Source organism: Rhinatrema bivittatum, chromosome 13, assembly GCF_901001135.1.
Source record: "Rhinatrema bivittatum chromosome 13, aRhiBiv1.1, whole genome shotgun sequence".
NCBI classification, from domain to species: domain Eukaryota; kingdom Metazoa; phylum Chordata; class Amphibia; order Gymnophiona; family Rhinatrematidae; genus Rhinatrema; species Rhinatrema bivittatum.
The window spans coordinates 59,981,739-60,009,357 of NC_042627.1; the positions used below are offsets into that span (position 1 = coordinate 59,981,739).

The 27,619-nt window shown below is 41.0% G+C and overlaps 1 protein-coding gene and 1 long non-coding RNA gene across 2 annotated transcripts in view; one reads left to right on the forward strand and one right to left on the reverse strand.

The window, feature by feature from the left end:
- The window catches only part of LOC115075158, a 162,468-nt gene extending 149,737 nt beyond the window's left edge, over positions 1-12,731 (reverse strand). Inside the window, exon 1 of the long non-coding RNA XR_003852447.1 lies at positions 12,645-12,731. This is a non-coding gene — a long non-coding RNA (uncharacterized LOC115075158). The remainder of the gene's footprint in view (positions 1-12,644) is intronic.
- The window catches only part of LOC115075156 (transient receptor potential cation channel subfamily M member 7-like), a 73,520-nt gene that overhangs the window by 16,550 nt on the left and 29,351 nt on the right, over positions 1-27,619 (forward strand). The window contains exons 8-24 of the mRNA XM_029575376.1: positions 5,637-5,811; positions 7,173-7,296; positions 7,546-7,618; positions 9,969-10,069; positions 11,522-11,656; positions 13,745-13,798; positions 14,202-14,333; positions 15,023-15,157; positions 15,718-15,998; positions 16,756-16,984; positions 19,356-19,511; positions 19,599-19,742; positions 21,542-21,670; positions 22,671-22,949; positions 23,531-23,705; positions 25,245-25,371; positions 27,127-27,308. Of these exons, the coding sequence (XP_029431236.1) occupies positions 5,637-5,811; positions 7,173-7,296; positions 7,546-7,618; positions 9,969-10,069; positions 11,522-11,656; positions 13,745-13,798; positions 14,202-14,333; positions 15,023-15,157; positions 15,718-15,998; positions 16,756-16,984; positions 19,356-19,511; positions 19,599-19,742; positions 21,542-21,670; positions 22,671-22,949; positions 23,531-23,705; positions 25,245-25,371; positions 27,127-27,308 (2,631 nt within the window). The remainder of the gene's footprint in view (positions 1-5,636; positions 5,812-7,172; positions 7,297-7,545; positions 7,619-9,968; positions 10,070-11,521; positions 11,657-13,744; positions 13,799-14,201; positions 14,334-15,022; positions 15,158-15,717; positions 15,999-16,755; positions 16,985-19,355; positions 19,512-19,598; positions 19,743-21,541; positions 21,671-22,670; positions 22,950-23,530; positions 23,706-25,244; positions 25,372-27,126; positions 27,309-27,619) is intronic.

The following is a 27,619-nucleotide window of genomic DNA, read 5'->3' on the forward strand; positions in this document are numbered from 1 at the left end:
GGATTACACCGAGGTCTCATACTTACATGAATATATGCTACTTACACGCGAATATGCTATTTTTCCATAGGGTCTGTACGTGCATATTTTTTACCCACAGAGTGAAGAGGGATTGTTGTGGTCTGGGCTGGGTATGGAAGTTTGCACATACGTTGGCATTTTCAAAATGTATTTTTTGCCCTCAGAACAAATCAGCGTGATTAGCAGGTATAAATGTGTGTGGGTAAGTTATAGATGGATAATTTTCAAAAGGGAAAGCACTTTCCCTTTTGAGAATTGGTGAAAGGTCTGTGAATACATGTACCCAGAGACTTTACACCATTGCAGGCAGTTACAAAATTGTACTCCCTTCCAGGACCAGTGCTAGCTTTGTTGCTGCCCTGTGTGAACGATTACTGTACTGTCCCCCCGATTCATTCAGTCTCTGGCCCAGGCCGGTCAAATAAAGCCCAGCTCCCTCCAGAAATCTACATTTTAAAAAACTGACACCCATCCACTCCTCCACAGAACCCATGGTCAAGGGAAGGGTATTACATACGCTAGGGAAACCTTACTGCCTTGCACACACCTTACAGCCTTGCACACACACCACCCCCCACACTCCCAGACCCTCTATAACCACACAAAATATAATTATGCACTTGTAACAAATTTTACATGAAAAAGAACATTCACAAGTACAGTCTTCTGAGGCAAAATATTACTTACAACATATATATTATATTTACATGCAGTGCTGTGGTGCCAACCATAAAACTCTGCAGAAAAGACACTTGGAACCCCTATGGAGTTTATAATGACAACTCAGAAAGCCATGAATAAACAAAATTACCACTACAATATACAATACAAAAACAATCCTAACTACAAGCACTCAAACAGTAGCAACCTTATCTAGGAAAAGGCAACAATGCAAACCAGGCCCTAGAACACCAATACACCTCCTATTGGGAAAATAAAACAAGCCAGGCTGCTATAGATCCCTAACCCCTGGAGCGTGACAGGCAGGCAAGTTAGAAAACCTCATTTCTTTATGTAAAACAATGCTTTACGTGTGGCAATGCAGCTGAAAATTATCCCCTTAACTCTCAATTTAAGATTGCTACTACTATAACTCTACTATGGGGGCAATTTTCATTCTGTCCGCATAGCTGCACTTTTTACCAGTGGTCTCTGCACAAATTTTCTTTGCACTGATTTAACAAGTGACCTTTCCCTTGGAAAACTGCCCAAGGAATGTTATGATTTGTGGCTTGCAACTCTCACCAACGCCGCGAACAGATAGGCCTCTCTCCTGTAGCTGGATGCTGACAAACTCCTCACATTTGGCAGGATGCCACTACGATTGCCACCTCCAGCTGTCTCTCTTTAGGCTTGCATGTGCCCGACTCTGTCCCCTTTAAAGGCCCAATATAGGGACTAAGGAGGAGAGAGCCAGCTGTCCTGCTTGCCGGGTGAGCCCTGAATCGCTGGGGAGTTCCTTTTCCTTCTACCCCGCGGTGGTTTCCCAGGCATCTGACACCATCAACCCAGGATACCAGGAGGGGCTGATAAAATCTGATCTGCAGCGCAGCATTGATGCTGGTGCACTGCCAAGGTGCGCGTGGTTTGAAGAACTCCCCTGATGTCCTCCCATTGCTTGGTTTAGAAGATCATTGGTAAGCTCTCTCTTTCTGTAATTTTCCTCTTTGTTTGCATCCTTCTTTGGGTCTAATGGAAAAGAAGAGAAATGGAACTATTTGCTTTCCCCCTCCAAATCCTTCAGTTCCCTCATCTTTGTCTCAACTGACCATTGGAGGGGTTCATGCAACCCTTGAGCTCCAGTACTCCTTCAGGGTTGACTCAACTTGGCTTGGGTTCTCATGCCTCTTCTTCAGGGAACATCTCCCTCAGCCTTGATTTCCGCTTACCACCTGGATTGGACTCTGTGCCTTCAGCAAGTTCTCAGGAGATTTTGTTTCAGCCTCAAAGTGCTTCAAATGTTTCTCCTATGGTGGGGGGAACCTGCTTAGATGGGATTTCAGGACTCTGGCCAGGTTACTAGTGAGTCTTTGGTGACCCCTGCTTCAGGCAATGTTACATCTGCCAATGTTCCTGATAGACCCATACAGATCACATTAGAGACACTTTGGACTGCTGTTAAGAGTTTGGATCATTCTTTGGGGTCTAAATTTGAAAACGTGAGTTCAATTGTTGGCTATATTCAAAATCAGGTAACAGGTTTTGTTCAAGTGATTAAGGAGAATGCAAAGTGTATTTCTGTTCTAGAAAAGCAGTGTGAGATAACTGGGAAATGTAATGTGGTTTTGGTTAAGGGTCAGGAATTTATTCAACGAAGAGTAGAAGCTTTAGAAAATAGTTCTAAGAAATTAAACTTGAGAATAATTAATTTTCCCAAGTCTATTCATCTTTCTCCTATTGAATTGCTTAGGAAATTCTATGTTGAGGTTCTTAAAGTACCTCAGGCTTCAATTCCACTGATTACTAAGGCTTTTTATTTGCCATCTAAACAGACAGCTCCAGTGTGTAGTAGTCTTCCCTTACAGCTAATGTTAATGTGGCAGATAATTTAACAGCTATGCTTCAAGACTCTCAGCTTGAAATACAAGGTTCTGCCACTCTACTTGTTGTATATGCTCTAGAGCCTCATCATATATGGACTATGAAAATATTTTTTCATTCTTCTGATAAAAGTTTTCTTGGCCAACAGCTAGCATTATTTCCTGATGTCGTGAAGATGACTCCACTGAGACGTCAAGTATTTTTGAGTAAAAAGCAACATGTAATTGAATTAAGTGCATCATTTCTTCTTCAATTTCCTTGTAAATGTATTGTTAAATTAGGTTCACTTAGATATCTTTTTTTTATTCTGATTAGTTGGAAGGATTTTTGCAGAATAGAGAGAGACCCTGTCTGTTCCCTCTTAGATTAGCATTTCCTTTGTGTCTGTGGTAACAGCGGATTGTATAAATTATTGTTGAGAGTTCACTTTTCCTTTATCATCTTTTTTCTTGGGTGCATTAAGTCCCCCAGTTGAGGTCTTATAACAATTTTTGTTTATGTATTTTTTACCTTAGTGAAATTTTCTTATCTATTGGTTGTCTAATATATTATAAATGTCAGTTTGACTTATAATTGAAAAAAATTAAAAAATAAAGAGTTAAAAAAAAAAAAAAAAGGGCCAAATATATACAGAATCTGTGGAGTGAAAAAAAAGTCAAAATTATGCACCAATATTTCACTCAAAAACAACGCGGAATATTTTATGTTTTTAAAGATTGTAAACCGATGTGAAGGTTAGGTCCGTACACTGGTATAGAAAAAATTGTTAAATAAAAAAATACAAGATTGAAAACTTATGCTCTGCTCATTAAGACCTCATATAAAGGCACCTAGATTGCACCATCAGACTCTGTGTCTTATATCTTTAACCAAAGAGTGCCATGATATTTATAATCATCGGTCAAAAATGAGTCCTTGTGTTGCAGGACCTAATAATCTTTCTTGAAATAACATTTTTCTATGCAAATAAAACCTTTTTATATTAGAGGTAAAGCAAAACAAACATAGGCATTCTGGGAAAAATGTTTTAAGTCCACAAAAGCCAGTTATTGCAGTACTTTTCTCATTGAAGTATTTTTCTCATAAATCACCTGCCGCTGCAGCATTTTGAAATTTCTTATCTTCATCAGGAGTCAATATATCGTATGACAGTGGGGAAAGAACAAGTGCCTACTCGGATATCAAAGCTCCAATAAATCATATCACCCTTGGACTCAAATGAGTCATATCAAGATCCCGAGTTGTGCCAATGGCGTTCGGGGGCAGGAAAGCAAGTTTTCAATCTTGTATGCACTGCATTGTTTTTGAGTGAAAATTTGGTGCATGATCCCTTTAAAGGGCTGCAGCAGGAAAAGGCCACGGAGCTTATTGATGACATTACTGGCTTAGTCCTACTTAAGGACTTCCCAGATGTCTTTGCTTCACCTCAACAAGTCCCCTGGTGTGCTTTAGTGCATGTTGCTAGTTTTTGTGTCTTGTCCCTTGCTCATTTTCTTTCCCTTGCCTTTGTCCTTATCTTGTCTGTGCCTTGCCTTGCCTTATTTGTGACCTACCCTTGTCTTGTTTGTCCTGTTGTCTTGTTGCCCTCGCTCCTTGTCTTCTAGTCAGCGGCAAACTCACGATGTCGGACCGGCCCGGGTATTCGCCGCCCAGGACATGTCACGTGGTCTACTGAGCGCGGCTCTGTCACGGCTGCACATGGCAGACCACGTGACTGGGAGCGATCGGCCCACTGGGGGATGCCTGATCCCCCGATAGGCCAATCCACCCCTGCTTCTAGTTCTCCATCAGCTTGACTCCCTGGATCTTGACCTTGGCTTGGACCCCGACCTTGCATGTCTGCTGCCTGTCCTAATCTCTGGCCTTTTATTCATCTCTGCTGCTTGCCCTGACCTTCACCTGGACTTGGACTCTCCCTCTTAATAGCCCCAGGGACCCACCTAAGACCTGCCAGCCACCAGAACCCAAGGGCTCAACCTGTGGGGGAGGCAGCTGGTATAGGAAAATATCCAACCGGTACCACATTATCTGAATGCTGTTGGTATGAGCCAATCACATCACAACACCCAGGGTCCACTTTTCCAGCCAGTGTTGCAAAGAAAAATCACTGGCAGAAATTTGCATCTGCTTTTTCTGCAGATACATTTTCCAACCAAAACAACGTGTATGGTTTTATGAATCCCATAACAATGCATGTTGTTTTCCTCCAACCTAATCTTGCCACGGGAAAGCTTTCACTCAATGCGAGTAAAAGTTAATGCTTTGAGGAACTATGTGTGTACTTTCACCCGCCTACAGGGTGGAAAATTGCCCTCTCCATGGAAAACATGATAATTCTAAGACATATTTTCATATTTATTGGGTTGAAAGAATTCAGTATAAGTCAAAATGAGTGGTACATTTTTGACGCCCCTGTAGATGATGTTGACCTGGAAGTGTTAGTTGATATAGCCACTCAGTTTATCCTGTGTTAGTTGAAGCAACCAGGATTCATTTTCTTAAGGGTTACAACAAATCACATGCTTAACACAATTGAATTACATTATTCACCACTGCTGGGTTGGCCATCTTTGTTTTGTAGGTGACTTGACCATCGAATGTGCACTTCTATTTGCCTGATGTTCTCAGAAAAGTCAGACATGAGTGTATGAATCGATTGAATGTATGCATGTGTGGGTAAGGTTTATGAATGAGACAGAATCATTCATTAGCCATATTTAGAAATCCAAAAACATATAGAATTTAGTAACAATTTAGGATTTTTCTTCATATCCTTTTCCATCCAAAATGTTATTACCAAGAAAATATATTACATTGGATATATTATGTTGCTGTTTTCCAACTCTAATTATGAATTGCAGTGCACTGTTTTAGTTTACATTTACTAACATTTTTATTGATGCAAATTTTTAGTTTTATATATAAAATTAGTTATTTGCAATATCTAACAATTGAGTTGAGCATAACATTATAACATAATTACCTGTTCTATTCTAGAATAATGTCTTACTGATCATATTTATAGAAACATGTCTTGAATCTATTCATGAAGGCCAAGTTGATCATTTCTCTAGGAATTGGCCAAGGTGTACCTGTGGTGGCACTTATATTTGAAGGAGGTCCCAATGTCATTCTCACAGTATTGGAGTACCTACAGGAAAGCCCTCCTGTACCGGTGGTGGTCTGTGAGGGGACTGGCAGAGCTGCAGACCTACTGGCATACGTCCATAAGCAAACAGAAGAAGAAGGGCAAGTGAAATTCATTTTCCCCCTTTTTTGAAACCTGACATTTTCTTTAAAATTGTTCAAACAGAAGAAATAGAAATAATTATTTATTTCTCATTAATTAGTTAATTTAAATGCTCTTCTATTCCACAATTTCAAATGGAATTGTTTGGATTACAAGTGATATTCACAATCACATTAAAACAGACAAATATTACAGAAACAATTACCTTACTAATTTATATCAAAATCTAAAGAATCTTCAGAGTTAAAATATAAAAAAAATAAGCATTCGCTCGCCTAAATAGAACAATTTCCTAAAGCCTAAGTAATCTCTGCCCTTAGGCAAGGCTTGTAGCATTGTGGACCCCGAAATGAATGCTCTAGCACATATCATGTAGTTGATAATACCAAAGTGAAGGAACAGATTCTCCCCTGAGGAAAACAGTGCCCTAGCTGATGTGTGCCTCACTGACAGTTTGCTAAGACTAAATATATTGTCACTGTAGAAAGTTTTATAGGTAATAATCATGAAATATAACAATGCAAACTGATGATAGAATTAGGAGTAGAGCAATATGTGTCAGAATCATCTGCCAGTGGAACTTCAACCAGGGTCTTCCCTCTGTGGCCCACTGATGAATTTAAGATCCAGAAATGAAGAGACTTGATGTCAGAGTCAGAGGCCATGCCACAGAGAGACAAGATTGGACCTCAGGTCCTTGAAGAAGTCTACTTACAAGATGGAAATGTTCTTAGTATCTCAAAGGCTTGCCAGCTTTTAGAGGCAGAACCTGAACTTGGCTTGCTTGAACCCAGATCTGATTTGGTGGAATCGGATCCTGACTACTTGTTTGAATCAGAACCTATACTTACATATAGGTCTTTCTCACAGGACCCTGCTCTGGCAGGAGTGGAAGTTGGAGTGGTAGTCTGGAAGTAGGGGCAATAGATATCTGGGGAGTCTGGGTTGAGTTAGTTCTGTTTCTCGAGATCCCATCCACTGATTATGTGATCCCCATCTGGGGTCATGACCCATTGTTTGAGAACTGCTAGCCCACTCTATGTAAGAGATTGTATTTGCATTTGTTAGTTATACCAGCTACCTGAATAAATCTAGCTTGAAGCCTGACAAAATCTGTTTATTGAATGATTGATTTTATAATTGTGATTAATACACTTAAGAGTAAATATTATACATTTTTTAAATAATATTTCAAATGTGCTCATTCTTCTATATTCCTCCGATAGTCTAGACTCTATTTAAACAGAGATTGGAAAGTGAAGGTCATCATATTAATAAACTTTGCAAACTAGATCTTGTGAATTGAAGTCTATAAAATTGTTTCTGTGACTACAGCCATGTCTGATATCTGTATTCTCAGAAATCTCCCCAAAGGAGCAGAATTTGAAATCATTTCAACTATCCAAAAGACATTCAACTTCAGCCAGTCTGAGGCAGCTCATCTTTTTCAGACTTTGATGAGGTGCATGAAAAATAAAGAATTTGTAAGTAAGAAAAAGAAAAATTACATGAGGCATTAGCAAGAGCTAGGTTTGGACTTGCTAGAGATAATATCTTACACTTTTGTGATGTGCGTTTTCTTTCTCACAATAAAAAATAGGAATAGGTTGAAAAATATTAATATCATACTTTAAGAGTTGTTTTATTAAGATTTACTGTTTTCTATTATGAAAACTAAGAAATCAATACAGAATTGAACATAAATTATTTCTTTTATAATCTTGTTTTAATAGATAACTGTATTCCATATTGGGTTGGACAACCATCACGACATTGATGTTGCAATACTTACAGCGCAGCTGAAAGGTGAAAATGTTACTGCTTTAAGTGTTCCTAGGTGTAGCAGTGGTGGTTTTACCAGATGCTCCTAGTGGAATTAGGACCCTACTATAAAGTAGGGCTGTCCCTTTAACCCTTGTAATTTGGTTGGGAGATGTGATTGTAGAGATTTCTGGTACTGGCTATCTGCATTCAGTTCTGCAGATGGTCACTGAGGAGTGAGCAGTGAAAATGTTTTCTCTATGGATTCTTCAGTTGGTGACCAAACTGATAACATCCCTAGGAGGTGTATGCAAGACAGTCATGGAGACACCACACATCCATAAAGAAGTTCCATCACTCTCAACTTCAATACCTCAGTAAGACATATGAAATACAATCATAAAATCTTAACTAGCAACATAAAACAAGTCATACAGACCATGTAATACAAAAACTTCATCTAGAATGTGACTTTTACATTAACTAAGTCCCCTGTATGATAAAAAGAATCCTTCACTATTGTACACTTCCTCATTGGAATGATCAACCCTACTGAGCTGGACCTTCTAAAACAATGCCTGGTTACTTTAAGGAAAAGCCTGTGTGAAGAACCAGGCCTTCAATTGCTTTCCAAAAGATTGGATATCAGAGTTGAATTACCTATGACTACATATTCCATCCTACTGGTACAACCACAACAAATGCTGCTTTTCTAGTACATAAGTTTTGTCTCTGAGAGAGCTGAGTTAACACCCTTGAGAGAAACATAGGTTTCATGTCAGCGTATAGAGAATCAGACAATCCATCACATAAACTGGATCTTTATCATTTAAACACTTAAAACAAAAGCATTTTTAATTGAATTTACCAGTATGAGCCAATGGAGATCTTATAATAAAAGAATAACAAGATCCCTTACCTTTCCTCCCAACAATACTATGCTGGCAGTTTTGTGAAGCAATTGGAATCTCCTCAGGGCACACAGCAAAAGCCCCTATAGAGAGAATTGCAACCGTCCAACCTACTTGAAAGCAAAGCATGAGATAACATCTCTAGATCAGCTCTTAGCAAGCAGGAGTGCAAATTATGTAGTAATTTTAGAGAACAAAAGCAGCTGTAACTACTGAAGATAATTGGGGAGCAAATGACCATAACACATCCAAAAGTAACCCAAGACTTCAAACTACCTCTTCAGAATGCAGTTCAATCCCCAACACTGTAAGGTGTGGGTCCAATGATTTCTTCCTTCTGGACATCCATAACATCTTGGTCTTTCGAGGATTAAGGCACAGCAAAAGATTTGTCGACCATTTAGCTACTTCGCCTAGACAGGCAACTTCACTGCCAGCATTTGTTCCTCCTCCTTTGTAGTATGCGGCTGAATGTCATCTGCATAAACATGAGCTCATACCCCTGTCTTCTCAATCAGTGACATTAAAGGAGAAAGATAGGTGTTAAACAATATAAGGGACAGCAATGAACTTTGCGGTATCCCCAATCCATTTTATGAGGAATGGAGTGACTATCCTCTTTAAAAAAAAAAAAAAAAAAAAAAAAAAAAGTCTATGAGATAAGAAAGAACATAACCACTGGAAAGGGAGAGGACCAGGAATTCCCAGTGATGACAGTTGTTGGAGTAGTAGCTCGTGATCAACCATGTTGAAGGCCACAGTAAGGTCAAGGAACACAATAAAGTGTTCCTTCTCTTATCCACCTGTCTTTGTGCATCATTTGAGAGTGCCAATAGGACTGGCACAGTTCCACAGGTCTGATAGAAACCTGACTGACAGTGTTTGCCAAAAAAAAAATCACTCTAGATGGCTTTAAGTTGGGGGCTTTTCATCCAACTTTTATGAAATTTGCTGGCAGGCATCAGTAGCAGAAACAAAAGCACCCCAAGACACCATGAGAGGCTTGAATGCCTCATGACACCAAAAGAGGGCCAAAGGGCACCAACAGTGGCATGAACACCCCAAAATACCAAAAGAGGGGCAAAACAGCACAAAAAGTGGAATGAACATCCCAAGAACACCAGAAGGGAAGCAAAGGGCACCAATAGTGGCATCAGCACCTCACTATTGAATATATCTGGCTGTCTTAAACATGGCTGGCTAACTTCATCCGGCTAGCTCTAGGGCAGCTCTTTGTGCAGAGAAGACTTAGCCAGCTAAATCATCCGGCTAGCTCAACTCCTCCCAGTTACGCCCCTGGAATCTGGCTAAATTCTAGCCCCCCTGCCTTATTAGCCAGAAATGTGCCCAAATGTTCATTTTGCCGACTAACTTCTAAGTTAGCCGGCTAAATGTTTTTGAATATGGACCTCAATAGTTTTTCATAAACAGATGGAAATACAAAGATAACATTTTTTTCTTTTTCTTTTTTTTTTTTTATATAGGAATGAATGCGTCTGCATTTGACCAGCTTGCCCTGACACTGGCATGGGATAGAGTTGACATTGCCAAGGACCATGTTTTTGTTTATGGACAGCAATGGCTGGTATGTATGGTAACTCTATCTAATCTAACTAATCTAATCTATCAGTCTATCTAACCTATTTACTCTATTTAATTTCATTTATTATTTATATACCGCACATACCATACACCTATAGACAATCAAGACGGTTCACAATAAAATACATAAAAATACATCATTTAAAACACATAAATTAAAATTTCAAACCTTTCCTATCTATCTAATCTGTCTATCTCTTTAATCTAATCTATGATGGTCATATCCAAATAGCGGTATATAAAAGCTTTTTTAAATAAATAAATACAAATAAATCTACTCTAATCTATCAGTGTGCAGGCACCCATGGGCGCGCTAACAGAGATGCGCTGCAGTTTTAAATCGTGTGCGCGTTTATGCATGTAAGATTTAAAATTCACCTGGCACATGTAACTATAGCTCTTAATTGTAAGAGATTACTCAAGCAAACCTACTTCACATATCTTCCATAGGACTTTGCCGGCTTTAACTCGTATATGTAAGCGGATTTTGAAACATGCTCGCGTGGGGACATTCCCAGTTTTTTCAATTAGTCCACCAGTCTGCCCAGTCAATCTTGAAGTCATCCAGACCCTTCTGGTTCTTCATCCTGCATGCCTCCCAGTTGACCCTAACTCCCCACCCTGTCATGTAAGGCCTAAAATGCGAGATCTGCAGACTTGCTCCTCATCAGGGGCAGCAGTAAAGTTATGTGGCTAACAGGCTGCTGCGTGCTGCGGCCTCCAGTTTTAAAATATGGAGTTATGTGCATAACTGCCGGCCCTGCCGTGGAACGCTCATGCCCCGCCTTCTTTCTGCCTCCTTATTTTTTGCTCACACGCATTCATATGTGCATGCAAACATCTGCACTGCTCAAGCGAGGCCCACATACTCACATTTGTGGGCATTTTAACTCAAGCAATGCTTTTAAAATTTGGTTGTAATTGTGTGTGTCTCTCTCTCTTCTCTCTCTCACTGTATATGTATATATATATATATATATATATATATATATGCGCTATTTTAGTATTTTATGCTTCATGCAGGTCATTATTAGAAATAGTTGTGAGCTAGTATTCTGGTTCTGACCACAATCAACAACCAGTGTCTCACTTGGGATGTAACACCCTTCATTGTGAATAATAAAATGCTGCTATGAAATGTACTTGAAGCTTTCTGACCTGTGTGTATACCGCTTTTATAGTTTAGAGCTTTGTTCATAATCCATTCAGTTTCCCTGCATTTAAGAGGCTGTGTTATATGTGGATCTTCATATAGCTCTTTGCAAAGTGTAAAATGGAAGAATCTCTGCTCCATTACTACGTGTAGACATGCATTCTAAGGCTGTGCCTGAGTGTGATCTCCTTTTCATGGGTACTGCACTTAAGATGAACAGGTATTAAAACAATTATACCATTACCTCTGTAGCTAACAACGACTGTTGCACACTGTCCTCAGGTTGGATCCCTGGAGCAGGCTATGTTGGATGCCCTTGTCATGGACAGGGTTTCATTTGTAAAACTTCTTATTGAAAATGGAGTAAGCATGCATAGATTCCTGACAATTCCCAGGCTGGAAGAACTTTATAATACAGTAAGTGCATGATATGACCCCTGACCTTCCAGGACTATAGAGATGATTCCAACTAGCCCAGATTTTAATCATCCTAAATTGACTGTAATGTTGTAAACACTAGGCAGCCTTATTTTGAACAAGTAGTAAAAGTGCTCATCACAAGTGTGGCACATTTTAGGACGCTGAAGGCATGAGTTTCTATTAGATAAATAGCACACTGTTTTTTTTTTTTACTTTTTAAACTGTACATTGGAATAGACTTCAAGAATACACAATGTATGGGGTGGCTGGAGACTCAAGGGCAGAGACTTGCATTTGATTCTCAGCTCAGGTCTTCTGCTCCCAGGTCAACTGGAGTTAGAGATGCTGCAGAGGCAGCATTCGGAGACCCTCTGGGAGAGAGAATCATACTCATTGCACAATGGTGACATCTAGTGGTTGTATTTAGCACTCAGATTTGCAGGACGCCAGAAGGAGGCCTGGTTATGGCCCCCAGCCAACGGCTGTCCCTGCAATAACTGAGCTAAAGTAAGTTACGAAGGGATTTAGAGTAGATGAAAAATCCTCTGCTAGTTGCGAATTGCGGGATCAAAACAATATTACCAATACACTGCCACAGGATTCAGAAGGCTAAAGTCCTTGTAGGTAGAAAAATCGTTAATGATGCTCTAAAATACATATAGTTATGCAACTTGGGTGGAGAAGAGCAGCAGCCTGCAAAGCAAGGGACTGGTGTGGCGAGGAAGGTGGAAATGGGAAAGTGGAGAAACAGGCAGAGGTCTGCGGAGCGTGTGTGTGGAGGACTGGAGGTCTGACATGGGTTGGGGGGGGGAGATTTAATGGAGGAGCAGATGCAAGAAATGTGGGGTTCACGGGAGCATGTCAGAGTGCGTTTAGAGGAGTAGAGGCTGACTAGGAAGGAGATGTGCAGGAGCACAGACTTACATGGGGTTAGAAAGATGTAGGAAAGGCAAGAGTGGGAAGCCAACATCAATTTTTCTCTTACCTGCTGCTCACTTGCCATCTCCTTTCTACTTTGTCCTGTGGTCTTCAGGGAAACAGGAGGGGGTGTGAAGGAGCAGATGGTAGCCTGCGGGGAAGGGTAGTTAAGGATAAACAGCAGTTGGTCATCAAGGAGCCGAGGCATGGAAAAGTGGTGTCAGTGCCCATGGGGGGTGGATGTGGAGGAACAGTAGTGGGGTAGTGTTGGAGGTGGGCTGTAGAGGACCAACAGAGGTATTGGTTGTGGAAGAGTGGTGATGACAGACGAGTGGGGAGGCTCAGTGGAGTTTATATGAGAAGGAGTGGAGGAGCAGGAGCAGCAGAGAGCTTGGAGGAGAGAGTGGCAGTGGTCGAGGGTATGGGATCATAAGGATGTAAAGGTGTGGAGAAGCAGCAGCTGCAGTGGTGAAGAGTGTTGGAGGTACAACAGTGACTGTGATGAGGCAGGTAGGTAGGGAGCATCAGCAGCCTTTGCTCCATGTGTGTGTGTGTGTGTGTGTGGTGGGGGGGGGGGGGGGGTGAGGAACAGCAACAGTGTGGGGTGTAGAGGAGCGGCAGTTGCAGTAGGTGGTGTGGAATTGTGTCAGTGGTGGTGGTGGAGGAAGAGTATAGATGAGCAGTAATGATGGTAAGTTTGGATGTAGTCAGTGATGAGAGGGAGATGTGGAAGGGCAGTGGTAGTGGTGGTGGTAAGGAGGGAGGGGAGAGGAAGGACAAATGACCTTGATGCTGAAATCTGACACATTCTCAATACTCGGGCTACAAATGCATCAAGACTTCCTTCAAGGTCGAAAAGACACATGAAGCTTGTTCAAGACTTTGCCTTTGGAACCTAAAAACAGATCATTTAATTATAGGTCTTACAATCCATACAAATAGGTAATTTATCTGAGAATTAGTTTACTGTGAGTTTTATAGAGAAAGGATGAATTAGTTTCCATAAGATGATCTGTTTGCTGATCCAGTGTGTATTGCAGCCCTGGCACTGCTGTGACACATAGACAGTGTGGACTATAGTCCTGGCATGGCTGAGCCATAAGGATCACTTCTTGTGTTCATCTTCCTCACCATAATTATATTTTTCTCTTTTAATTTTTTATAAAGAAACAATGTTCAACTAATTCAGCACTTTTCCATCTTCTCCGAGATGTCAAAAAGGTAAAAATCTAACATTAATATGAATAGCTTTTGTAGTGCTACACAGGCTGAAAAGGAAATTTAAATTTCGTATTATTTTGGATGGCTGGAATTGAAGCTACTGTTCAGATATTAAAGTTCTCACAGAGAAACAAATTATTTCCGAAATACAAGTGCTAAGTGGTAAGACTTGAAGCAGCTCAGATAATGCAGATGTTTTTCAGGGAGCTTGTCTGGGGCCTTTTGTGGAGGAGTGAAACCTTATCGTAGAACTGGCTGGATCTACTGGTTTTAGGTTTCACTCGGCATGCTTGATCTTCTGTAAATAAGGGTCCAGTACAGCCACGCATTTCCTTCTCTGTGCATGTGGCCAAGATCGTAATGTAACATCTCCACCAGAGTAAGAGGACATTTCTTCTTGTAGGGAAACCTTCCTCCAGGATATAAAATCACCCTGATTGATGTGGGGCTTGTCATTGAATATCTCATGGGAGGAACCTACAGGTGCACCTACACCCGAAAGCGTTTTCGCTTTCTTTACAAAAATCTCAATCAGGTAGGAAATTTTGGGAAGCACTTGATCACTGGTGGTGGTGCTTGGCCATGCTGTTAAGAAATACCAAGTCTAGATGTATGAAACTGCCTCGTCATTAGAGACATTGCAGCCGATGTGGTAAAGTGGCCATTAATGCATGTAATTGTGATGTTTATCAGGAACATTAACGGCCAGCGATAAATGAGATGCAAATGAGGCAGACAGTAAGAGGGTAATTTTCAATAGTCTGCATAAGTCAGCAGATATGCATCTAAATCAGTGCATCTAAAGTTAAGGCTGTATTTTATAAACTATGTGGTGGCAGTTGCACAGTTTATAAAATACCGCGAATCTCAGCTGTGTTTTCTGTTATGGACTAACTTGCCATATTGGATTCCAACAATGAATATGCAGATTTTTCTGCTATCCAATCAGCTGTGGAGTCACACAGGTGTTTTCTGACAGTAGAAGTTCATACTTCAAACAAACTTATTTTAAGCAAAACAATTCTCTTTAACAGTGGACTCCAGGAACATGAGTACTTTTGCATTTTCATTCCCCTTCGCCTCAGGATATCTGTTGCAACATGTGGCACACATCTGGTCTGGCAATAGAATCAGTTTTCATGGGGGCTGTCCCTTCAGTGAATTTATGCAAAATTAATCAGTCACAAAAAATATATATATAATCCCTCTGTTTTTAAATTTCAGAGGTCTGGAAGAAATATTTCCAATAGGGCAACTCATCACTGTGAGGACCATAAATCCCTCGTTACTAGATCAGAAAGAAAAGAAAAAACTCGCCATGCCCAATTCATCCAGACTGCTCAGCCATGCAGACCTAAGGTATCTGTGCCTTATAGCTATTTACAGTTTTAATAAGTGGGGTTCGTGTGTTCTAACTGTGCTTGTTAATCAATACTTTGTTGTATTTTAATATAAATCAAGGGGTCTGTTTTGAAAGTTGTATCTGTCCACTGTACTCTAGTAGGGACCAAATGAATGTGAATACTTCCCTCCCCTGCCCAGGTCCTACCCCCTTTTCCAGTGGCTAAATCTAGCTGCCTTGTGGAAATAGTTTTAGCTGCTGAGAGGTGAACAACTCTCACCCTGGGGAATTTACCAGAGTTACTGCATAGTTAACTAGGTAAATTCCTTTGACAATTATCCAGTCCATTTGGACATGCCTTATGCTGTTTTTCTTTTGACCAATTCTGGCAGCACTCTTTTCATTAAAAAAAACACAGTATGGAGCTACCTTTTCAAAAAAAGACTTTTCTAGTATCCTGTGTCTGTTTAAGGCAATATTCTTATTTTGTAAATGGGACAATGTGTGTTTCGGGTATGCTAAAAAACTGAAAGAAATTGATTTGTGAGGTAACATTCCCCCCACTTTCTTGTAAAAGGTGGGTGGTGCCGTAGAAGAAGCAAGAAAGAAAAGAACCAAAGAGGAAACCGTAGATCTTGATAACCTGGAAAGCAGGCCCTTCCTCTACCCTTTTAATGAGCTCCTGGTTTGGGCTGTGCTAATGAAGCGGCAGAAGATGGCTCTTTTCTTCTGGCAGCATGGAGAGGAGTCCATGGCCAAAGCTTTGGTTGCCTGCAAGCTGAATCGCTCCATGGCTTGTGAAGCAAAACAGAGCGATGTCATTGACGATACGTCGGAAGAGCTGAAGAAATATTCCAAGTAAAGTATACATTTGTCATTTTCTCAGGCTTTCATAGCAATCGGCAGTGGTTTTTACAAATGTTCCACCCTAGTCTTTCATGTTATTGAAGTAAGGAAAAAGAGAAGTTTTAATGCTTCTGGAATCAGCTTACGTACTGATGAATTTTAGTGAAAGCGTTCCACTGAGCATTCATTTATCTAAAGTGATTTGACTAAAGTAATTATGAAGAACAGTAATGGACGGCTGGCGCCATCTTTAAAAATGGCGCAGGCCATCCAATGCTCCTACCATGTGACAGGGGCCGGCCAATGGCACGGATACCCTGTCACATGGTAAGGGCAAAGGGCCATCGGCGCCATTTTGATTAGTGGCAGCTGACGGCCCGAGAGTGGGAGATGGCTCCCGGGACCCCCACTGGACCACCAGGTACTTGTAAAAAGTTTTGGGGGGGGGGGGGGGTTCGGGAGGGTGGGGGAAGCTAAGGGAACAGTTTTAAAGGGTCGGGGTGCGTTTAAGGATTGTTTTGGTGTTCCGTTTTTCCTGTCCTCCCCCAAAACGATAAGAGAACCCCAGGAACAAAATCGTGGGGTTCTCTTATCGGGAGCCCCCGATTTCTGACGATTTTGAAAATATCGTCCGATATTTTCAATCGTCCGAAGCCCAATTCACATCCCTATCCACTAATCCCCTCCTTTCAAGTTTAATAGAGCAAATTACATTTCTGTGTCAGATTACATTCCCAAAGTCTTTCTTGTCTGTTTATTAATACTATAGAGAGTTTGGACAGCTGGCCGTGGAGCTTCTAGAACAGTCCTTCAGACAAGATGAAACCATGGCAATGAAGCTGCTGACGTATGAGCTGAAAAACTGGAGTAATTCTACCTGCCTTAAACTAGCGGTGTCTTCAAGACTTCGCCTGTTTGTAGCTCACACGTGCACACAAATGTTGTTATCTGATATGTGGATGGGAAGGCTGAATATGAGGAAGAACTCGTGGTTTAAGGTAATGTACAAAGAATTAAACTGTGTCCACAGTTCATTAGATATAAGATGAACTTGAATTGAAAAGGGCAGAATGCCCCATATTTACTTACTGTCTTTCTCTGTTGCTCTGTCTTAATACTCTCTCTAAGATTTATATTATTCTGATTTATCTTTATTATGCTTATGGCCCAACTCAAAAAACAAAGTTTAATTAAAACTAATCATTAAGGCTCAAACCTGTTTTTTTGGGGATGGAGCCTGATCCTTTTGATCTTATTTTTGGGCTTCTAGCTCAATTAGAAGTGGAACTGGGATCCGGCACCTCTATTTGGGCATTTTTCTACTTATTTCTCTATCCACACCAAACTTGCCTAGCACACAGGCCGATGATACAGTACAGTGCGCTCCAGCAGAGCGCACTGTTAACCCGCGGTTGGACGCATGTTTCTGATTCGCTAGCTTTACCCCTTATTCAGTAAGGGGTAATAGTGCATCAAAAACGCGTGTCCAACCCCTCTGAAACTAAGAGCGCCCGCAATATGCAAATGCATGTTGCGGGCACTATTAGTTATTCCCGCGCGATTCAGAAAGTAAAATATGCAGCCAAGCCACACATTTTACTTTTAGAAATTAGCGCCTACCCAAAGGTAGGCGTTAATTTCTCTCAGCACCGGGAAAGTGTACAGAAAAGCAGTAAAAACTGCTTTTCTGTACACCCTCCAACTTAATATGGCGATATTAAGTTGGAGGTCCCAAAAGTAAAAAATAATTAAAAATAAAAAAATTTAAATCGGCCTGCGGCTTGCGGGTTGAAAATCGGACGCTCAATTTTGCCGGCGTCCGGTTTCCGAACCCGTGGTTGTCAGTGGGTCCGAGAACCGACGCCGGCAAAATTGAGCATCGGCTGTCAAACCCGCTGACAGCTGCCGCTCCTGTCAAAAAGGAGGCGCTAGGGACGCGCTAGTGTCCCTAGCGCCTCCTGTTACCGCGGGCCCTAATTAGCATATTTGTATTTACTGTATCGCTCGCACAGGACACTGGCCTGTGCGCACGCCGGGAGAGCGGGTGCTCGCCCGCTGTCCTGCGTTTCTTTCTGTATCGGCCTATTAGTTATAACAGTGACGTTCCTCAGCCAGGGGCCATGCACTAGGGCTCCTTCTGCAACTCTGTAATCGTAGACCTAAATCTGGCCACTAGGTGTCACTGTTGCACAAGGACAGGGACTTCCTCTATCAAAGGGGCTGTGAATGCTGCCTGCGTGGTATCCCGAACCCAGGCTGACCCGAGGAGCAGAAGACCTGACCTGGAAATTGAACCCGGGTCCTCCACATGGCAGTTCCACTGAGGCACCAAATGGGTCCACTGATACCTGTTCTACTGTGACCAGACAATCGGCCTAAGCCAAGAATGCTCTGAATGTCCTGGCTCTTTCAAACAGGGGAGAATATATCAAAACTTAAAGATACCGAAACCAATGTATAACTGCACTGACGTGAACTCCTGTGCCAGATGTTTTTCCTGGACTACATCGTTGGCTTTGCAGTGTGTGCATTGTCAGTGGAACACATTTTGTATGCTGAGACAATGGCTTCCTATGCCAGGCCTGATTTACCAATCATGTCTGTGGTGGAAAAATTCTTAATGCCTCAAGTGCAGTCTTATTTTATGAAACATCCCCAAAGAGGAACAGAATCACATTATAAAGTAAACTCCTTCAGCGGGCATCTGGGCCAACAGATTTCTTTTATTTGCTTTTTGCACCTGATATGGAATGAACTACTTACATTCTGATTTATTTATTTATTTAAAAGAACTTCTTGGCCGCATACTCCATAGATTGTGGCGGCATACAATGTAACATACACAATAAAATACATAAAACCGAGGGACATTAAAAACACATGGCATCAAATTAACCTTCATGTGGCAGATATATATATATATATTTTTTTCTTCAGAATAGCTGTCCCCTTTATTATTACTAGGCCTCTACCTTATGAATAAGAAATAAGGTTTCTGGTGGCTACTCTTATTTATTTATTATTTATTTAAAAGTTTTTATATACCGCAAAATAGGACGGTAGACTGTCCGTCTGAGCAGTTTACAATAAAATATTCATAGTTAAAAGACAAACCAAGCAGTCATAAAAATGCATCACATTTACAATACTTCTAATACTTCCATATATATATATGGCTGTTTGGAACTAGTATAGTGAACAATTTCCTTTAAATAGCCAGGTTTTTAAAGCTATTATGAATTCTTTAGGATCAGTCATGGTACAGAGTGCAACAGGCATAGTGTTCCATAACCTGACTAGCCCCAAATTGCCCTGACTAATGATGAAACATGTTTTGACAAATTAATATAAAATGTTTGAATTTTACAGGTGATTCTGAGCATCCTGATTCCTCCTGCCATCCTAATGCTGGAATATAAAAGTAAGGCAGAAATGTCCCACATTCCACAGTCTCAAGATGCTCATCAGATGACGATGGAAGACAGTGAGAATAACTTCCAGGTCCCAGCAGAAGATACACCAGTGGTAACAGTAAATAGAAAAGTATATGTGAATAAATAAAGATGAGCTGCTATGTATAATTAATTGCCATTTTATCTGTTTACATGCTAGGAGACTTTTCAGGAATTAAATGTTTTGAACAGTACTGAAACCAAGCAGGAAACGGAGAATCAGGCAACACTTCACAGAATTCCAATCACTCGGAAATTTTATGTATTCTACCATGCGCCTATTGTAAAATTCTGGTTTAACATGGTGAGTAAGGCTCCGTATTTTGGGTGTCCTCCTGGTGCCCGAGCTTTGCTTAGCTTTTCATTTTTGCTTTTTCCCCGGTGGCCGGATGGATTACACTTTTAGTGTGGCGTTTATTCCCAGCAAAGTTTGGAGCAGGGAACGTGCTCATTTCTTAGCAGCTTCAAGTCCTGAAAAATATCCAAGTCATCTGAGTGGCTGGTTTGAGAGATTTGACCTCCAAAAACATTTTGGGCATGCTGGCCTGGTAGCTCAGTGATAGTGCTACTCACTACCATGCGAAAGGTCCCCCCCTAGTGAGGTCATTTTCTCCCTGGCTTGGCTGGGGCCGCTGCAGAGGCAGCATTCACAGCCCCTGGGATGTGAGGGAAGCTGGGAGGGAGTCATGGTCATCGCTCAAGGGTGACACCTAGTGGCTGGATTCAGGGCCCATGATTTTGATTGCAGGGCCTTCCGGAGCCCTAGTGCATGATCCCCATCCAAGGGCTGGCACTGCAATGACCAGACTGGGGGTACTTTGAAGAGGAACATAAAATAGGAAAAAATAATCCCCACATAGTTGTGAATGAAAGCTCGTGATACCAGGATCCCGGTACTGCTCTCATTCTAGCAGGAGACCCAATAAAGCAACAGGAAGCTGCTTGGTAAAAAAAAAAAAAAAAAAAAGCCAAAAACATTTGGACCAACTTGAGTGAATGCTTGGTTGTTTCTTGCTGAGGTTACTCTTGAGTATAGTGTTTTCCTTAGTAGAGACCACGATCATTAGTGCTGTCAGATTTGACTTTTAATTCTCAGTACTCTCCAATGTCATTAGGAATAAAACATCTCCGGTTTTCATGGGGGAGAAGATGAAGAGAGTCAAAGTCAATAAAACATTGCCCTATCATCCTTATAGGAGCTTAGGGATGGCACTTGTCCACTAGCAAAGACATCTGTTTTTTTAAATTGTAGTTACATAAGAAAAGTTTTCCTTGGCATAATCATTGTGCATGTATGTCTCTACAAAATATTTCATGGGAACCTCACACCCAACTCATTTAACTTTCGTAAATGTAAAAGATAAATTTAAAGATAAAAGGAAATAAATTGAAAATGTATTTACCATAAATAAATAATGTTTTTTGTTTTTAATGGTATTTTTGACCCAGCAGTTTCTGTTTTCTCAAACCCAATTGGAAATGGCACCATTAATCTTCATTTACAACTACACAAGGTATTTCCCCAATGCTTTTATAACCTTCTCTAGCCCAGATATTACAATGCTAGTCCTTGGTCGGGAGCTACAGAGAACTCGTGTATGTGCAGCCTCGTCTCAGCCAGTAGGTGTCATCATTGAGCTATAATTGGGATCTCTCCCCTCACAGGGTCAATGAATGCTCTCTCCAGTACCCCCAGAGAGTGAAAGCCTGGCTTGGGAATTGATCTCGGGTCTTCCGAACAGCAATGCTGCTGAGCCACTGGGTCAATTAATGCTAAACTGCAGATGCCTCCTCTAGTGGATCTAAAGATGATGCTCCATAATTTCTTATCGACATGAGACATACCAAAGCTATGCAAACACTTTTTCTATCAAGCATTCAGGTACGATAGAATTAAACCTGGATAGCCAAAGCCCACAAGCTTATTTGTAAATAGAGCGATCAGACAGTGTCCACCAGAAAACCTTAGGTATTTTTGTACAACCTCAGTATGCCAGGCTTTTGTTCTTGATGTCACCCTTCTGAGCTTTGTGCTTCGTATCAGACACTCATCTGTTTCACGTTACAGTGGTATACAACACAACTGTGCTTCCTCTTTTACAGCTGGCTTACTTAGGATTTCTGATGCTTTATACGTTTGTGGTTCTTGTAGAAATGGACTATTTACCATCGGTGCAAGAATGGATTGTTATTATTTACATTTTCACATCTGCCATTGAGAAAGTCCATGAGGTACCGTGCTTAACTCATTTCTCTTTGCTAATTTGCTAATATCGGGGAGGGGAGCTGGAGGAAGGAGAGAAAGAAGAAGGTGGGCTGGGGCAGAGTGGGGATTTTTTTAATATTTTGAGAATCGGGAGGGAAAAGAGTTTTTAAAATTTTTTTTTTTTTAATTTTAAAGAGGACTTAGCTATTTAGTGTCAGATTTTCAGCATTAACCGGCTAAGTTTCGCCAGGGAATAAGCTGCACTAAATCTAGCTGGTCAAATTGTGACCAAGTAGATTTAGGGGACTATTCAGCTAAAAACCTGGCCAGTTAGGTTCAGCTGAAAATTTCCCTAAAGATAACTGGCTAAAATTAGCATATCTTACCCCCTCATCAGGTCTTTCAGTATCTACAGAAATAAAACATCTAAAGATCAGAGCTATGGGGTGGGGGTGGGGATCAGAAAAGCTGATGCACCACATTGCCCTTGGATAAGTCTTACCTTACGTTGGTCCTTACCTGCTAAGGATCCAGAAAACATCCCCAGTACAGTGCAAGAAATAACAGGTTATACATATCCCCAGTGCAGCCTCTTTGCAGAAATGTTTCTTGTTTCTCCTTACTCTTGTTGTGCTGCCCCCTACGCCTTCTATTCTGGAGATCCTCGGTGCTGGAGTCGGCCTTCCTCTCTATTCCTCCTCCTCCTGCCACGTTCACGTTCAGACCGCCTCTTCTGACCCATAGGCTGCTACTGCTGCTACCACTTACTGTTTTTAAATCACTGCTAAGCCACACACAGCATTCTTTAAGTATCCTCACGTTTAACTCTAAAGTCCAGCTTTTGTTTCCAAGATATGTATTAGAGAAGTTCTCAGTATGTAACTAATTCAGCAAGGGTGGATTTCCAGAATATGGAGTGTGGTTCACAATGCTGTGTTTTATTTCAGCTTAATAGATGCAATAAGTTTGTCTCGGGCAGTTCAATCTGTCTGAGCATGGCCTTATTTGAATTATTCTTTTGCACAGGTTTTTATGTCTGAGGCTGGGAAGATTAAACAGAAGATCAAAGTGTGGCTCAGTGATTACTTGAACATCAGCGATACAGTTGCTATTGTAACTTTCTTTGTTGGATTTGGACTGAGATTTGGGGCCAGTTACAAGGCATCTGAGGAAACTGAGGACTATGTGTTCATTGCTGGAAGAATTACGTACTGTCTTAATATAATATTTTGGTATGTGCGCTTGCTGGATTTTCTAAATGTCAATCAACAGGCAGGACCTTATGTCTTGATGATAGGCAAAATGGTGAGTCCATGGAGAATCTTTAGTTTACTTCTAACACTGGATACTCTATTTATTGTAATATTTTTCTGTTCGGGGAACACAGATATGGTTCTTTCCTTTAGCCATCCACACCCTCCACTGATGTCCACACACTGCACCATACTAGCTGTACTCCACCACTGCCTCATCTGAGCTCATTTTTATCATTATTATTATTTAATTACTTCCCTTGCTAGGGGCTAACATTTACATGCATAAATTGCTATTTTACAATGTGAAAAAGTGACACGCGTAAGTCTTTCATTTGCGTATATTTACTCCTGCTCAGTATCCTGGTGCCAAGTGATGGCAAACATCTCCCCCAGCCTAGTGCCCCGAGCTGATACCTCCCCTTCCAGTGGCCCTCACGATGACTTCCACAAAAATTCACTGAGCGAGTCCAAATGTTAAGAAGAATCAGCATGGGCCTGGCCCACTCCCCTATTAAAAATGACCTTGATTCAAGAAGGAGAAGGTCATTTTCACTCAGATCAAAGGTGAAAAGCACTAGACTATCCCTGCATAAGCAAGATTTTCACGTCCTTCTTTGTTTATCCTTGTAGGTTGCAAACATGTTTTACATTGTTGTGATTATGGCGGTTGTGCTTCTGAGTTTTGGAGTTCCCAGAAAGGCAATTCTTTATCCTCATGAAGAACCGTCTTGGTCTCTTGCTAGAGATATCGTTTTCCGACCCTACTGGATGATCTATGGTGAAATGTTTGCATATGAAATCAATGGTAAGCTGTTAACAAAAACTGGAATTTGTTCAAAGTAGTATGGTGAAGAATTAGCAAAATTAAAAAATAATAATAAATAATAATGAAATCTCCACTTTTGGAAGTCTATAAGTGGCTTGCCTTCATTGTCATGCAGGGCCTTCTACATGCTGACCTTAGAGTGACAGGCATTCACAGAAATGTGAAAGCTCATTAAATGATTCCTCAGTGCATCCTCCCACACATGAAAATAACATGAATTTTAGATCCTTAATACAATCATCTAAAACCTCTACAATGTTTGTATTGAATGTAAAATGCAAAGCAAGTGTGGTTACATCTCAAAAGAAGAGATGGGCCAAAAATATTGTGAGATACGGCCTCAAAGTTTGCCCATGATCCATGGTGGCTGAGTGAGGTTTTCTTATTTTCAGTCACAGATCCAAAATAAAACATTGCCATAAACTTTACAAAATGCTGAATCATATGGGGACTTTGGAAAGTTTACATTGACTTCTCTGGATCTTTTTCTTTTAAAACCATGAGACTGTTGTAAAGAAGGCTCAGCCTGACCAACAAGAACTGAATGATGGGCTGAGGTTTAGATTATAATATCAAATTGTGATATTTTTACATTCCCTTTTTTTTTTCCCTCCATATTTTCCTTATTTAAGTACCGATAGCATGTCTGCTGACACGCGGCTATTCTTGCTTGCCAGGATGGTAGTCTGCTCTGAGACTTACTCTCAGCACTACTCCTTCATCAGGCAGAGGTTATTACAATTGTGCCGGCGGTCTTCCTGCGTTCCCTGGGATCTGATGTATTGCCTCTGCACCATGCCCAAATTCATCTAGAACCAGTTGGAGAGTCAAATTGAGTCTCATGTGCTACAGCGCATGGTGTAATGGTCTGACACACATTTCTAACCTCAGTACTTTCCATAGCTCATAGACGATTAGCCATGCATAATGTTATGCACCTTTGCTCTAAATGTGTGACGAGAAAACCCATCATTTGCTTATTTAAATGAGTTTCTTAAAATATCACAATGTATTCCCCAGTGGTAACTTTGTAAATAAAGTGGGTACACTGGCATCCTCCACCTTCCATTGTTTTTCCAATGGGGAAACAGAAGTTCGAAATGGTTCCGGGTTGGTGACCTGGCGTGACCTTGCAGAAAAGCATTGCTGGCATGTTTCATTCTTCCTTTCTTTCAGCTTGGTTTACTACCTAACCCGTCGACTCCAGGCGATGCACAAAATAAAAATAACAATAACACAAAATTACAAAACAACCAACTATCCAGTAAGCACACATATTATAATACAACTTATCCATTATCAGCTCCTCCCAACATCAATACAGCTAAATCGTAACTCAAATCTGACAATCAGTATTAACAGTAACATTAAAAGACTTCCAACCAGCCCATCCAATCCAGCCTCTGAATTATAAAATCAACTCAGCACAAAGAAGAAAATATAAATCCCTCACGCTCATTCTTACCAGCACTTTGAACATGCTGCCAAATTTGTACCTCTTCTTCTCTCTCACTGTAGTTTGTGCTAATGATTCAGTACAGCCAGAGCTCTGCGGTCCTGGAACATGGCTGACCCCATTTCTTCAAGGAGTTTATGTCTTTGTGGAGTATATCATTATGGTTAATCTCCTGATAGCATTTTTCAAGTAAGTGTCTGTTTACATAGCTCTTAAACTATATTGCCTACAGTCAGCTTCATATGTAAGAGAGAATTTAATGAGTAAAATATGATTTCTATACTTATTGTGCACCTCTTTGAGAGCAGAGGCTCCAATTTCAAATTGCTGACTTTACTAAAAATTGTTTAGCTCTGTTGTATCCTAGATGTGAAACGCTGGCCAACGTCGGCTAATTTCCACTGATTCCCAGACTGGCCAAGGCTATTTCCATAGAATCATGGAATGGCCAGTGGTTATTTCTCACCAAGAATTTCAATAACTTCTAACTGGCTTATTCACTCTGCAGCATCTCACATTGAGAAGACAGCTGTATCCGTTTGTGACCTTTTTCAGTGTACAGCTTTGCAAGTGAACGTTTTTGACTGCAGGCTCTCCATGTAGTGCCCAGATTATTTGATCTGGCAGTGCCTCTTTGGAGTAGCATATCAGTAGCATCTGCTATAGCAATTGAACTATATCCAAGACGAAGAATGCACATTGGATCTCTTTGTTGTGTTGGAAACTTGTTACAGAATATATGTTGTGTTCCTTGTTATTAAACAAGTCAAATATATTTGGGTGTTTAGAAACTATCGGGACTCAGAGATAGCAGATGTCTCCATGTCATAAGGGACAGACTGAGCAAGTCTTGGATAGGTCTCTTTGATAACCATCAACTTTTAGGGGCTACTATCAGCCTGAAGGAAAAAGGGGGAAGCTCAAAGACCTAGCAGAGAGTGGAGCTCATTGCATTGTAACTACTCAGTGAAGCTGAATATAGTGAGCCAATGTTCACCTTCATCCTGACCAGTCCTTAACCAAGGAAACTTCCAGAAAAGAAATCAAACTAAACATAGGACACAAATATAACAAAGATACTATATAACCTAAAAAAGGCACCTTATTAATCCTAAAGTTTTGCACCATAAAAAAATGAATTACTCTAAATAAAGGAATCATGCCCACCCACCTAATCTGTGACTTTCTTATATATAAGGGTAGATTTCAAAAGGAGTGCATGTGCTAATTTTATAACATGCATGCACCGGCACGCGCATGTTATAAAATGTGTTGGCCGCATGCCGGATTTTAAAATCCGCGCATGCAGGGGGAGGGGTGAATTTTAGTAAATTAAGTGCAGTGATGCAATTGGGCTTCCCCAGTTCCCTCCCAGGAAATTTCCTATCCCTAACCCTACTCTTCCTATCTCTTCCCCTCTCCACTCTGACCCCTAACCTAGCCCTAACTATCCCCATTTTTTTTTTTTTTACTTACTGCTCTGTTGGGGTAGAAGCTAATTCTGTGTGCTGGCCGGCTGCTGGCGCAAGCTTCCCCAGAACAGCGGTTAATGGCCACTGTCCCAGCCAGCCTCCATCCTGTCCCACCCCTCTCTGCCCAGGCCACGCCCCCAGCCCACCCCTTTTTCAGGACCCGGCACTTGTGCGTGTATCAGGACTTAACGTGCATGGCTGGGCTCTTTCGAAAATGCGCGCAGCGCACACAGGGTCCGGCCACACGCATAAGTCCAGATTTTTACGTGCATGGCCCTTTAAAAATGTGCCCGTTTATGCTTGTAAGAGTTTAGATGCTAAATAAGAAATAATGTTTTCATCTCTCAAAACATATGCCATTAATTGCCTCCTAGAGTTGATTCACATACTGAAAATGTTTCCTGGGTGTAAAAGCAAAGCGAATTGTCATTCAGTCAATTTATTTGACATACCCTGTTTTCTTTTCCTATAGCAATGTTTACTATCAAGGGAAGACCATTTCAAACATGCTCTGGAAGTACCAGCGCTATCATTTCATCATGGCCCATCATGAAAAACCTGTTCTGCCTCCACCTCTTATCATTCTTAACCATGTGACTTCTCTAATCTCTTGCATATGTAAACGAAGAAAGAGGGTCACGTCCCGTGGGCCAAGTAAGAGCAAACGTCATGAAAATTATATTGTTTGGACTGAATTTATTCCTTGTTTTATGCCAATGCAATTGCAAAGTGCCATGCACGTGATTCGAGTCTTTGGTGATATCTCTCGATCCCTATTTATTTTTTTGTGTGCAGACTGCCCGGGACACAAGTGGGAGTAAAACTTCCAAAGGGGTTGACAGTGTTGATCTGTTGCAGGAAAAACAACAAAGAAGCTGGTGGCACCTTACAGACTTAACTGATTTATTGAGGCATGAACTTTCAAGGACAACGATGTGTCTGAAGAAGTGGACAACATTCCTCAA